At 36.1% G+C, this 14,237-nt stretch overlaps 1 protein-coding gene across 11 annotated transcripts in view; it reads left to right on the forward strand.

Annotated features, from left to right (window-relative positions):
* The window catches only part of KMT2E (lysine methyltransferase 2E (inactive)), an 86,961-nt gene that overhangs the window by 15,595 nt on the left and 57,129 nt on the right, over window positions 1-14,237 (forward strand). For 8 of the 11 annotated variants that reach the window (XM_036429664.2, XM_036429668.2, XM_045578535.1 and 5 more), the window contains exons 2-3: window positions 8,313-8,385; window positions 12,083-12,267. In XM_036429664.2, coding sequence (XP_036285557.1) covers window positions 12,197-12,267 — 71 coding nt within the window. In that variant the 5' untranslated portion in view covers window positions 8,313-8,385; window positions 12,083-12,196. Of the gene's footprint in view, window positions 1-7,796; window positions 7,858-8,312; window positions 8,386-10,654; window positions 10,677-12,082; window positions 12,268-14,237 lie in introns of those variants that run through there. The other 3 variants (XM_045578533.1, XM_036429667.1, XM_036429666.2) reach the window with 3 other exon arrangements.

Raw genomic sequence — 14,237 nt, forward strand, 5'->3', positions numbered from 1 at the left:
TTGGGTGTTTTTTTTTTTAAATATATTTTATTGATTTTTTTACAGAGAGGAAGGGAAAGAGATAGAGAGCTAGAAACGTTGATGAGAGAGAAACATCGACCAGTTGCCTCTTGCACACCCCCTACCGGGGATGTGCCCGCAACCAAGGTACATGCCCTTGACCGGAATTGAACCCGGGACCCTTCAGTCCGCAGACTGACGCTCTACCACTGAGCCAAACCGGTTTCGGCTGTGTTTTGTTTTTAAGCAGTATCTTAGCCACTGTGGTCTTTGAGAGCTAATATGTAAACTATCTTAGTGCTTGTTGTAGGGTGAAATAGATATTTTAATTGTGCAAGTTATGTGTTTAACAGCTGATTCAAAATGTTTCAAAAATATAAACAAGTGGTTAAAAAATATAATACATTTTTTAGGAGGTTACAAAGGGAAGAGATTAGTGGGGTGGATAAGTTTTATAGCTAGAACAGGTTTTTTTTAGTTAACCTGGTCAGATGTTTGTGAGTTAGGAAGTTAAGAAGGCTTCAAGGAAGCATTGGTGTTTAAGTGATCCTTGAAGATTTAATAAGATACTTGTTTCTGGGATGGATATAAATAAAGAAAAATAACTTTAGAAAATTTGAAGGGGATGAGCAAGGATATGCCAACAATAGGAAAGAGACTGGCATAATTCATATATTGGAATATTAGTATGGAATAAGGTAACCTGATAAGTTCTAAGATTAGGAACTTGACTGTTAGTACTGTGAGCTACTCTGCTTTTTTTAAGAGGGATCCAGCCTGCAACACAGGCATGTGACCTTGTCTGGAATCGAACCTGGGATCCTTCAGACTGCAGACTGGTGCTCTATCCACTGAACCAAACCACCTAAGGCAGGGAAATGTCATTTTCAACTGTCAACCCCAGATATATGAAAAGTAGCAGTTCATAGATCTATGTTTGAGAACCACTGGTTTAAAGTTCAAGTGCAAATAGGGAGAAAGACCACTTAGGGAATTATTTTGGTAGACCATGTCTGAGATAAAATGTAGATGGATCAGAAAGTTTTGTTCAATTCCTGTTAATTGGACTTGATGTCCATTATTTTTATTATTTAAAACGTGTTTTTATTGATTTTAGAGAGAGAAGCATTAGTGTGAGAAACATCGGCTGCCTCCTACACCACCCCTACTGGAGGATGTACCCTGTAACCCAGTCATGTGCCCTGACCCAGAATGGAACCTGAGATCTGTGGATGCTTGGGATGATGCTCAACCAACTGAGCCATACAAGCCAGGCTCTATTCTAAAAGAAATGATTCATACTAGTGATATGGTTGGCCAGTGGTGCTCAGTGGTTGAGCATTGACTCATGAACCAAGAGGTTGTATGGGTTGCAGGCTGATCCCTAGTAAGGGGTGTGCAGGACCAGCCAGTGGATGTTTGTCTCTCATCAATGTTTATCTATCACTCTCCTTCCCTCTCTAAAAAAAAAAAAAAAAAAAAAAAAAAGTGATTGAAGAAATCTTTAATTCTGGAGAATGAATACATTATTTTATTTGAGATTAGAATAAAGAATCCTATATAATAAAAGGCTTATATGCAAATCAACTAAATGACAGTACGATAGGTTGCTATGACATGCACTGACCACCAGGGGGCGATGTTCAATGTAGGAGTTGCCCCGTGGTGGTCAGTACACTCCCACAGTGGGAGCACCATTCAGCCAGAAGCCCTGAGCATGGCTCATGGCTGATGAGCTCATCAGTGGCAGCACTAAGGATTTCCCGGACTGCTAGAGGGCACAGGCTGGGGTGAGCCCCCTCCCCCCAAGTGCATGAATTTAATGCACTGAGCCTCTAGTTATTGAATAAAATATTTCCAACTTTGTTTTAGTCAAAAAGGCTGCCTTATCTGATAAAATACTTACTTGAATGCTAAAAATAAAATAAAATAAAGCAAGCCCTAACTGGTTTGGTTCAGTGGATAGAGCATTGGCCTGAGGACTAAGGCCCAGTGAGCACTGGTGGTAAGCAACCAATCAACGGTTCTCTTTCTCTATCTCTCCTCCTCCTACTCTCTCTAAAAATCAGTAGGAAAAACATATCCTCAGGTGAGGATTAACAAAACAAAAAATAAAAGCAAGAATGAACCAATTTAATAGTCTACTAGTTTATAAAATATATATGCGGTGCCTGCCTGGTGTGACTTATTGGTTTGAGTGTTGGTCCCACTGTTCATTTTCCCCCGTCTATGTGATCCAATTGTGTTCTATGGGCTCCATACCCAGTTAGAGAGCATGCAGGAGGCAGCCCATTGATGTTTCTTATTGATGTTTCTATCTCTTTCTCTCCCTTTCCCTCTCCTCTCTAAAAATATCAATAAAAATATAATTTATATGTGTGAATAAAAAGAAATGCAGGAGCTTTGTTACACAGACTTTAACACTACTTTTTGGAAGAGTATTATTTTCTTCCTTTGGACAAATGGAATTTACCAATGAAATTAATTTTTTACATCACATGTTGAGTCAGTAATTATTTTCTTTTAGCCTGTGAAGTTTCAAACTATTCTCAGTGGATAGAGCGTCAGCTTGTGTGCTGACGGGTGCTAGTTTTGATTCCGGTCAAGGGCAACTTACCTGGTATGTGGATGATATACTGATACGCAAGCAGGAACATACCCTTACAACCCTGTTTAACCACAGACAGAAAAATATGTCATAGCAAATATGAGGAACAAACGCCTACTGTGCACATTAGTAGACATTACTTGTGGCCTTCTCTCATTATACCTGGCTGTGGCCTCCTTAACACAACACATCAAGTTGACACTAGCAATCACTGAGAAAACTAGGATATTAAAACAGCTTTTTTTTCCATTCTAGAACAAAATAGATGCTTAGATTTCTGTGTACAATTAGATCTTAGGAAAGTTTCTGTAAATACTCAAAATTTGAAGGTCACCATTTTAATGCAATTTATAAAATTAACTGTGTATTTTTGAGGTAATATAGATTCATCTGCAGTTGTAAGAAATAATACAGAGAAATTCTATGTATCCTTTACCCAGTTTTCCTCAATGATGATAGCATCTTGTAAAACTGTAATACAGTTTCATGACTAGAATATTTGTTTTTCTTTGCCCAGATTTTTTTGTTTTTTTTATTGAATTTATTGGGGTGATATTGCTTCACAAAACGTTATAGTTTTCAAGGATACAACTCAATAAAACATCATCTACACACTGCATCATGCGCCTATCTCCCAAAACAGAGTTTCTTTCTGTCCCCATTTATCCTCCCTTTGCTCACCTCCACCTATCTGCAACCCCTTTTCCTCTGGCTATTACTAGAGGGAATATGTGTCTATGTGTTGTGTGGGTGTGCGTGTGTGTGTGTGTGTGTGTGTGCGCGCACGCGCACACACACACACACACACACACACACACACACACTCACGCACGCGCGCGCGCAAGCACGCTTTTTTTTTTAATCTCTTCTAGCCTCTCAACTCCCCTACTCTCTGACAACTGTCAGACTGTACTATGTATCCATGCCTCTGTTTCTATTTTGCTCTCATGATCAAAATATTGAAATTGATACAATCCACACATTTTTGTTCAAGTGTCCCCATTTTATTTATTTATTTATTTATTTATTTATTATTTATTTTTTTTAACTCAATCTTTATTCATATTATTACAAAGGTTTCTCATTTCTTCCCCCCTCCACCAGGTTCCCACTCCACCCTCTGCCCCCTCCCTATCCCCCATTGTCCTCATCCATAGGTGCACAGTTTATGTTCAGTCTCTTCCCGCATCCACCACTCCCCTTTTCCCCGAGAACAGTCAGTCCACTCCCCTCCCATATCGCCGCAAGTGTCCCCATTTTAACTTTTACGTGTGTGTGTGTGTGTGTGTGTGTGTGTCACCTGTAAGTTCCTGTATCCACCACCATAATTAACATACAGAATAGTTTCATCACCACAAGGATCCATAGTGTTGCCCTCTTATACTAATCTGTTCTTTTTATAATTTGTCATTCAAGAATGTTATATAAATGGAATTATACCGTATGTGACCTTTGGGGAGTGTTTTTGTAGTTGTTGTTTTTTTTGTTTCCTACTCAGCATAATTTCTTTGAAATTTATCAAAGGTGTTACATCTATCAGTAATTTGTTCCTTTTATGTTGCTAAGTAATGTTCCTTTTAATGTTATTTTCTTATTTGGTAGTTACCACATAGAATATGCAGCTTCAAAATATTCCTTTTAGAACATGTTGTTGCCCTGGCCAGGTTTGGCTCAGTGGATAGAGCGTCTGTGGACTGACAGGTCCTGATTTTGATTCCGGTCAAGGGCACATGCCCAGGTTGCTGGCTCGATCCCCGAAGGGGGCATGCAGGAGGCATCCAATCAGTGATTCTCTCTCATCATTGATGTTTCTATCTCTCCCTCTCCCTCTCTCTCTGAAATCAATAAAAATATATTAAAAAAAAAAATAAAGAACATGTTGTCTCTCATTTTCTTTTGTTAACTTCTCTGACTCTGTTTTCTCCTACTATCTCAATCCCCAACTCTCCCAGGACTGTTGAGAGCACAATTTAAAAGTAACTCATGTAGATAACAGTATTTTTTTTAAAAAATACATTTTTATTGATTTCAGAGAGGAAAGAAGAGAAACATCAGTGATAAAAGAATCATTGATTGGCTTCCTCTTGCATGCCCCCTTCTGGGGATCAGACCCTCAAACAGGCATGTGCTATTGACCGGACTTGAACTCAGGACCCTCCAGTCCATAGGCTGACCCTTTATCTACTGTGCCAAATCAGACAGGGCAATAACAGTATTTTTTACCTGAAATTTTAGAACCTATTGAAATGTGTGGTATGTTTGAAAATTCTTTTTCTTCTGCATTTGTATATTTAACAATACATTCTAAGATCTATAGTTGTGGGCCATATAGCAAGTGAAAAAAGGGAATAGGTAACTGTTTTAAAATGAAATCACTTTTGTTAGTTTTATTCTCAGGTATGAACAAAGAGGAAACTCATTCTAAGAACAGTTTTATGTGTGTAGGAAAAATATATTGTACATTTATACCTGTAGATTCTGATCTAACCAGATTTTAACCACTGAATTGTCCCTTGTATAAAAGGCCACATTTTACTAGGTTTTACACCAGAGGTTAATGATCTCCAACATTTTGGGGCATGACAGATACTAATAAAAAATACTAGCAATGGACCTGGTCCAGCGTGGCTTAGTGGTTGAGCGTGGACTTATGAGCCAGGAGGACACCATTCAATTCCCGGTCAGGACATATACCTGGGTTGCAGGCTTGATCACCAATGTGTGGCATGCAGGAGACAGTCGATCAGTGATTCTGATCATTGATGTTTCTCTCTCTCCCTTCCTCTCTGAACTCAATAAAAATATGTTTAAAAATAGTAGTGGTGCATTAAAAAACTGGATAGTATTAAAATTAAATATTTTAATTTGAGGCTGTCATGGCAGCTAGATGGTGTATACAAGTTAGTTGTAGAATTGGCATTTAGAATACCTTCCCAAAAAAATCTGGTTGAAAGAATGGTACTGCACTAGCTCTGTAGATAGTGTCGGCCTGCAGACAGCAGGGTCCCAGGTTTGATTCTTGCCAATACCTCGATTGGCAGGCTCCTCCCCACTTGGGCCCTGGTCAGGGTGTGTGTAGGAGGCAACCAATCAATGTGTTTCTCTCACATCAATATTTCTCTGTCTTTGCCTCTCCAAAAAATCAATGGAAAAATGTCCTCAGGTAGGATTATATATATTAAAAAAAAAAATGGTATTCCCCTTAAATAATGCCAAATAGGTCCCTATATTATATTCATACATGCATTTTTAAAATTAATGGACTTTATTTTTTAGAGCAATTTTAGATTTACTTTAGAATTGAAATGGAAAGTACAGAGTTCCCACATGCCTCCTCCCCATATAGGCACAGCCCTGCCCACCATCAACATTAGTCATCATTATGGTATAGTGGTATAGTTGGGTGGAATTGTACTAAACCATATAGTGACACTGTGAAATTCTCTTTTAGTGCATGAAAATGTGCTTTTGAACATTTAATTTTATATATAGGTTTCCATTTTTCAAGTAGTTCCACCAACTTTAACCTTGACTACAAGAAGACAGATTTTTCTAGAGATTTTATTTGCTATATAAATAATAGTGTGAGTTGAATTGGTGAGTTTCTTTGTTTCCAGGAACCAAATGGTTGTTTAGGAGAGACCCAAGTTAAATTTTTTTTTTCCAACTTAAAACTTAACTGGGTAGATAGGTAGTCTTTGCTAAACAAATAATTCTGTTTATAAGGAATTGAATAAACTTATGCATGCATGGTATTCTCAAATTTGGAGCGTGGTTCCCTTGATATAAGGGTTGCTTTCAGTTCACTAGCGAGGTATCTGTTTGTGAAAAGATTGGGGAATTTGAATATCTCTATTCTTTTATTATGTGCTTTGCACCATCCCTGAAATATTTTAAACACAAATTTTAGACTTTAAACCCATCTATCTCTACTTTGGTAGTGTTTAAATACATTGTTGTGAAATGGATTCATGTATAAGTAGACCAGGTTTGGGAAAGAAACAAAGAGGGTTTTGAAAATACTCTCTCATTTAGTGTGCCAGATGTTCTGGAGTGAGACTCTTACATATTTATTAAATTTCTCCTCTTTTTGAGAGAGATAGTTGTCAATTTTCCCCCTTAAGTGTAAATTCTAGATTATTTATTTAATTATATTTGACTAATCTGAAAATTTTTAATTTTTGACAAACTAATGTGTAAGCTCTGAAATCAGACTGTTAGGGAGCAAATCCTGATTCTACTATTTATTAGCTATGGAACTTGGGACAAGTTTAACTCCTCTGCTTAATCTATAAAATGGGGATAATAAATATACATACAATATAGGATTAAGCATTGTAAGCAATCTATTTATTAAAACAGTTATAACCTCAGTAGGTAGGTTTTAGTATCAGGTAAGTGCTCATGGAGCACTGTCTGATACTAATACTAACCCAGTTGGAGAAATACCTAATTCATTCTGTTGTCAATTTTTTAAAAGTGTTTTAGAATCTGATATTTGTTTTGTTGTTTCAATGATCAGGAATAATCTGTTAATGTATTTGGACTAAGATTTAAACTGTAAGATTATCAACCTAACCTACTTCCATTTGAGTTGAAGCCTAGAATAGTGAAATGGCCTGCCCATAGTTTCATAGGTAGTAACTTAGTAACAGGTCTTGATCAATCAGTATTATTTTTATTATACTTTTAGTCATCTGCTAGAAATAAAAATCTTAAATGAATATGGGGGCAGAGTAATTTATAATCCTCCTATATAATAAAAGCCTAATATGCAAATCAACCAAATGGTGGAATGACCAGTGGAATGACCCATTGCTATGATACTCACTGACCACCAGGAGGCAGATGCTCAATGCACAATCTGCCCCCAACCCTCAGGCCCCAGGCCAGTCAAGGTAGTTGCCAGTGGGGGCCTCCCCTATTGCCCCCTGCTGGTTGCCCTGCAGAGAGAGGCAACTGGCATTGGTGGTGGGGGAGGAGGGTGTGGCACCAGTGGGTGGCCCGCAATCGCTCCATGAGTTACCCCACACATTGGCCCTGATTGCTATGGACCCTACTTATGCATGAATTTTGTGTGCTGGGCCACTAGTTTATAATGAAATCTCTGGTTTGTGGTCCCTTACAATTTCAAGTTTCTTTAATTCATTTCTATTAGTAATTTCAGCCCAAAATTCATCTCTTTATTCTCTTAGTGATACATGTCGAAAATATAAACATTGTGTAAGGTGCTTATAAAGGACAAAAAGGTAATAATAACCCTTTCTTCAAAGAGATTATTTTAGATTGGGCACTTGTATTTGTAATGCTGGAGGAAAAATTTCCTCGTATTTTCATCCTGTCTGCCTTTGAGTATCATATTCATCTTTTCGGTAGTACATTTTGTTTTCTGAACTTTTTAACATCTTAAAAGCAGCTTTAGTCATTCAGGTTTTTTTTGATGAGTGTTTTCTAATTTAATGGCCTTTCCTTGCCTTTTATTTTTCCTACCTTAGGGTTTTGTTTATTTTGGTATTGTTGCATTGTTTTGGCTAAATCTGTTTTTATAAGTATAAAAAAGTAAAGAATAAATTTATTTCCTTAAGAATTAGCTGCTATATTTGTGTGAGTCCCTTTGGTTTTAGGTGCCATGTTTGACAAAAGTACCTATAATTTTATGCTATTTAAAAACAGCTCAATATTCCTATGTTCACTTGGTTTCTAGGTCTATTCTGGATAGCAGGTTTTGTGAAGACATTTATTCTTTCTTGGACCTCAGATTTACCAGACATCTAATGGTATTTCCTTTTATATTATTTTTGTAAAGGTTGTCATTTCAGTGTATTCTCAGCATATTTTGTATATATTTTACTTGCCAGTTGGATAACTAGTGTGTGTTTTTTTTTTAATTCACATATAAGACGTGAAAGCTTTGTGCTGTTTGGATTGTATTGAATTGTTGTTCCTCTAGTTATGCATACTGTGTTATAAGCTCACATATTTTCTGCTTACTACATTGGTTTCCTCTTTCTTTCTTTTTTAAGGCACAATTATTTGATTCTAATGAATTTATGATTTTATTAAGTATCAACTGGATTTTTAAACTACGAGTTTCCTGGGTATGGAGTTTTTGATATAGTGAAGTTATTTGCCAACTTAGGGTTTCAATAGATATGACCTCTTGTCTTCTGACCTCTTGTGAGCAAATTACTGAGTTCTTCTCTATTGAATAAACTCGGAGTCTGTGATTCTGTTTCAGATGTGGTGATGTGTCTTTGTCCTGGGGATGAGCTTCTGTATTTTTAGAGAGACGCTTTTCTGGAGAAGGTGTCATATAATTGTTTTTGTAGCACTTAATTGTATAGGTTGGTAACCCATTTGATTAATGAGGCCAGAGCTGCAATTTTACCCCAGGTGCTCTAATTCATTCACCATTATTTTGTAGAATAGCTTTTATGTTCCAAAAACTGCACGAGGGCTTGAGAGACAGGCAGCACTCACACAAATATAAGCTATTGTCTGAAATAGGTTTATGACAAACTCTTTTTTGTTGTTGTTGTTAAAAATATATTTTATTGATTTTTCACAGAGAGGAAGAGAGGGATAGAGAGTTAGAAATATCATTGAGAGAGAGACATCTATCAGCTGCCTCCTGCACATCCCCTGGGGATGTGCCCACAACCAAGGTACATACCCTTGACCGGAATCGAACTCGGGACCGTTCAGTCTGCAGTCCGACTCTCTATCCACTGAGCCAAACCGGTCCCGGCTTATGACAAACTCTTTACTGATGTTTTAAAACAGCTTAAATGTAGTGTTTATTGAGAATTATATATTTATATAAAATAGGGTGTGCTATTAAGTACATACTCAAAAAATATTTTTTTAGGTTGGAAATAATCAGTTACCTAAAAGAATACACAATGATTAGATTTCTGCTTCCCATTTTTTGTCTGCCTTTAATGTTTTTATTTATTTTATTTAGAGAGAGAGGAAGGGAGAGGCATAGAAACACTGATGAGAGAGAAACATCAATTGGGAATTGAGCCCCCAACCTGAGTATGTGTCCTGAACGGGAATCAAATTGGTGACCTCTTGGTTCATAGGTTGATGCTCAACCACTGAGACACAACAGCCAGGTGTACTTCTGGTTTAAAAAAAAAAAAAAAGCAACTAGATATTTAACAGCACCTATCTAAAATATAAGATTTCCTATTAATTTAACAAAAAGATAAGTAAAAGAAAATAGCAACTAGTTGCTACCAAGAGGAAGAAATTACACTTTAAAATTATAATTGTTTTCTGTTATTAGGTCTAAGTTTCCAGCATTTTAAAGATACATAGAATGACAGTTGAATAGAATAAACTTACAGTTTTGTATATTGCTTATATTTTGTCATTCGGAAATTTTATAATTTTATAGCTTTGTGCAGGTTAATAAATATGGCTTTTGTGAAGTAACTCTAATATGGTGACAGGTGCAGAAAAGAAGGTAGGACATATTCCCTTTTTCTCCTTCTGCTTTAATTGTTTTTAAAGGACTATTTATTTAAAAATATTTTTTTAGTTGATATCAGAGAGTGAGGGGGGAGGGAGAGAGATAGAGAAACATCAATGATGAGAGAGAATCATTGATTGGCTGCCTCCTACATGCCCCACACTGGAGATCGAGCCCGCAATCCAGGCATGTGCCCTTAATCAGAATTGAACCTGGAACCCTTCAGTCTGCAGGCTAACACTATATCCACTGACCAAACTAGCTAGGGCTAAAGGACAATTTTAACTTGATGGATCAAGCCATAACAAACATGGCAAATAAGAGAACCATAATTACTTTATTTTAAAAAATTATTAGAAGATTATCTTTAAATGAGAACTAGAGAGTTTTCTGTCCAACTTTTCTAAGTGTGTGATAATATAAGAGCACCTTTTCTTATGTGGCTATCACTAATTGATTGCTAAATGTGTTTAATGCAGTGTATGAAGTGCTTTATATTCATTATTTTCTTCACAGAAACACTAATAAGTCCCCATTTTACAAACAAGGAACCTGATGCTTAGGTTCAGTGCTTACATTTTAAACTTTTAGGTACAACTGCTGGTTATTGTATACTAAAGGCCCAGTGCACAAAATTCGGGCACGGGTAGGATCCCTAGGCCTGGCCAGCTATCAGGGCCTTCCTTCCCCCGGCTGTCAGCTGGGGTTTCTTTGTTCCACGCTGCTCTGCACATCATAGTGAGCTGTGGAACTCCTAAGGGGGAAATTTGCATATTAGCCTTTTATTATATAGGATTTTTATTATAATAACTTCTAATTTATTAGCTCTTCCTAGTTTAACAATAAAGACTAGCCTTCTTGGAGAATTGAAACCACCATTATCACCTTATTTCCCTATTTTGGTATTTTCCCCCATAAAACTCCATCATCTTTTAAAAAGGAATTAACCCTGAGTAGTTATTTTCAAGCTTACTTGTAAAAAATTAAAGATAAACATAAGAATTACTACTTGAAGAACTGCTTTTCTTTATTTCAGGTATAACATGACAGGGACAGTTTTGACTGTTGATCTTTTTCTGTTTATAGGATTATCTCTATCTGTTTTGTTCCTAAGTTGTCACTGCTGAAAAATTTTTGAGTAGATATTTCACAAACAATATATATAGCAGGTGTTATACAGTGACTTTAGATTTAAAAGATTGATGTTGAAACTGAATATATTTTAGTTACTATGGTAAATTTGTTTAAAAAGTCACACTTCAAGAATATTAGTTTTCTCTACTATTGATCTGTAAAAACATGGAAAATCCAACCCCCTCAATGTACATGTATTTCTGTAGTATGGAAAATATCAACCACTGTAAAAACAGTTGATTTTATTACAAAAAAAATAGCTTTCCTTTATATACATATATAGAGAGAGTGGAATTGATTAGAATACTAGTTTTATCTCTTAAACTGAGCAAACTTGGTTAAGTTAATTAACCTTTTTTGCTGCTGTGCCCCTTAGTGGTAAAATGGAGATTCCTGCTAGTATTTAAGCATTGTGGTAATTAAATAGATCACCCATGTAAAAGTTTAGGTGCTGCTTAGTCCATAGTGAATATTCAATATTTGTTAGTTTATTGTTAGATCACACTGAACAAGAAGACTTGTTTTTGGATACTAGTGTTGTAAGAAATTCTATTTGTCTTTTAAAATGAATAATATTTGTTGGTTCTTCACTAAGGAATATAAGTAGTAATCCTTCTTTTGGCCTTCTAAATTCATTTACTAAGGAAGATTATGACATAGAAACTTTCTTTTGATCACAATCACATAGCTTAATTCCAGAAAAATAAATGAATTTACTCTCTGAGCAAATTCTAATTTGTATCAATATTTTAATAAAGAATGCTTTCCTCATGTGTTTTATTTACTGTTAATTGTTAAAATGTAGCTGTTCTTAGAACCAGGAAGAGGATTCTTAATTTTTTGTTCTCTTCTCTTTTAAACAGGGTTTGTGGATGCACTTAGATGTTTGCAATGAGCACTGTGGCTGGCATGCCCCAGTGTTTTGGATACCAATGCATAGGACTCCATAGTAATCGAATTTATCAGAGGCGAACGTCATGAGCATAGTGATCCCATTGGGGGTTGATACAGCAGAAACGTCATACGTGGAAATGGCTGCAGGCTCAGAGTAAGTATTTAAAGATTTTTGGATAGGATAAGGCAAAATATTTCATACAATTATTTTAGCACAACCAAGCAGTGCTTGATTTGCATTTATGTTTTTCTCACTTTAGACTCTTGCCTAAAATAAAATTTTAGAAGGTAAAGGCAAAAATCCCTTTAACTAAAATTACTTGTATAAATAACTTTAGAATCAAAATGATGTATCTTTTTCTAATTCTTCTTGTCTTTTCCATTTGCTAATTGTTGACATCAAGAATCAATATATAATTGGTTATTGTTTGTTTAGAATGTAAGATTTGTCATGTTTATATTGGAATATAATTTAGTTTTAAATTTGAATCTTTAATATCCTTTTAAACATGTTTAAAAAAAAAAGACTGAGTAAAAAAACCAAAATTTAAGTTCTTTTTAAATAAGAAAAAGGGAGTGGTTCCTGCTGTATGTTTATTTTGACATTTTTTGCTTTTATGGGAGCAATTTCTGATGGATTCAGTGAAAGCTTCTTACCTTGCCTCTAGATTATTTGGTTTAGGTGGTTGTTTGGACAGATTTTGTTTTATTTAATTAATTAATTTATTTATTTTTTAATAACCAGCCACTTTGATACTAAATTATTGCTGGGAATATTGAGTGGTTATTTGTTTTTTGGAATTGCAAGGGGTTCAAGTGACAATGTTGGAAGCTGAAACATGGAAAGATTCATATGCTCGTTCTCTGATTCAATACATACAATAGTTGCTGAATGGAACTTTTTTAAACCAGAAAGTGGAAGTTAATGGAATTTAAGTTTTAAAGAAATTTATTGAAGGGCTACTAGAACTGGTGAATGGAAAGGATGAAAAGAATTTACTGTTCTTTTGCTGGCATTTCAAGTGGCCTGGAAGTATTTTGACGACTCCTTCTGACATTGGAAAAGACAGATGCTCTCTAATATTCTTATAATATACTATATAGAACACCATGTGACTTAGAGGGCTTATATGACAGGTCCCAAGGATACACGGTGAGTTAGTAGTAGAGTTAGGGCTTCAAACTAGAGTTTGTGACACTTATATCAGTTATCTTATTGTCTATAAAACTGGAAGTTGGACAACATGATCTTAAAAATACCTTCAAGGGCAGTGCCTGAACATCACTTTGGAGCAGCAAAGATTCTGTTTCCTGAGTAGTTCATGTCCTATTCTATCCTACACCAAGCAGGACTTAGCATGACATCATTGTCGGGGGTCCAGAAACTGCTCTCACACTATACCGATGGCCTTAGGCTCTACAGCAGCAGTCCTCAGGTTGAGAACCGCTAGCAGGGTCACCTAAGACCATCGGAAAACACAGATATTTACATTATGATTCATAACAATAGAAAAATCATAGTTATGAAGTAGCAACGAAAATAATTTTATGGTTGGGGTCTCCATAACATGAGGAACTGTATTAAAGGGTCACAGCATTAGGAAGGTTGAGAACCACTGCATTATAACTTTATTTACAGCCGAAACTGGTTTGGCTTAGTGGATAGAGCCATTAGCCTGCGGACTAAAGGATCCCGGGTTCGATTCCAGTCAAGGGCATGTACATTGGTTGTAGGCACATCTCCAGTGGGGGATGGGCAGGAGGCAGCTGGTCCATGTTTCTCTCTTATCGATGTTTCTAGCTCTCTGTCCCTCTCCCTTCTTCTCTGTAAGAGATCAATAAAATATATTTTTAAAAAAAACAAACAAAAACTTTATTTACAAAGTTGGGCAACAAGCTGGGTTTGACTCAGGGATCCTAGTTTGCTGACCTCTTGTTTAGAGAGAGTGAATCTTGAGGAGTACAGTTTCTAATAAAGAATACCATTTTTCTCTGATTTCATTGGCATAATAAAGCAAGTACTACTATACTAGTTCAGTGGTATGACTTGCTTTAAAATTAAAACAACAGCCTTAGCCAGTTTGGCTCAGTGGATAAAGCATTAGTCCTTGGGGTGATGGGTCC

This window comes from Pipistrellus kuhlii, unplaced genomic scaffold, assembly GCF_014108245.1.
Source record: "Pipistrellus kuhlii isolate mPipKuh1 unplaced genomic scaffold, mPipKuh1.p scaffold_m20_p_10, whole genome shotgun sequence".
NCBI lineage: Eukaryota > Metazoa > Chordata > Mammalia > Chiroptera > Vespertilionidae > Pipistrellus > Pipistrellus kuhlii.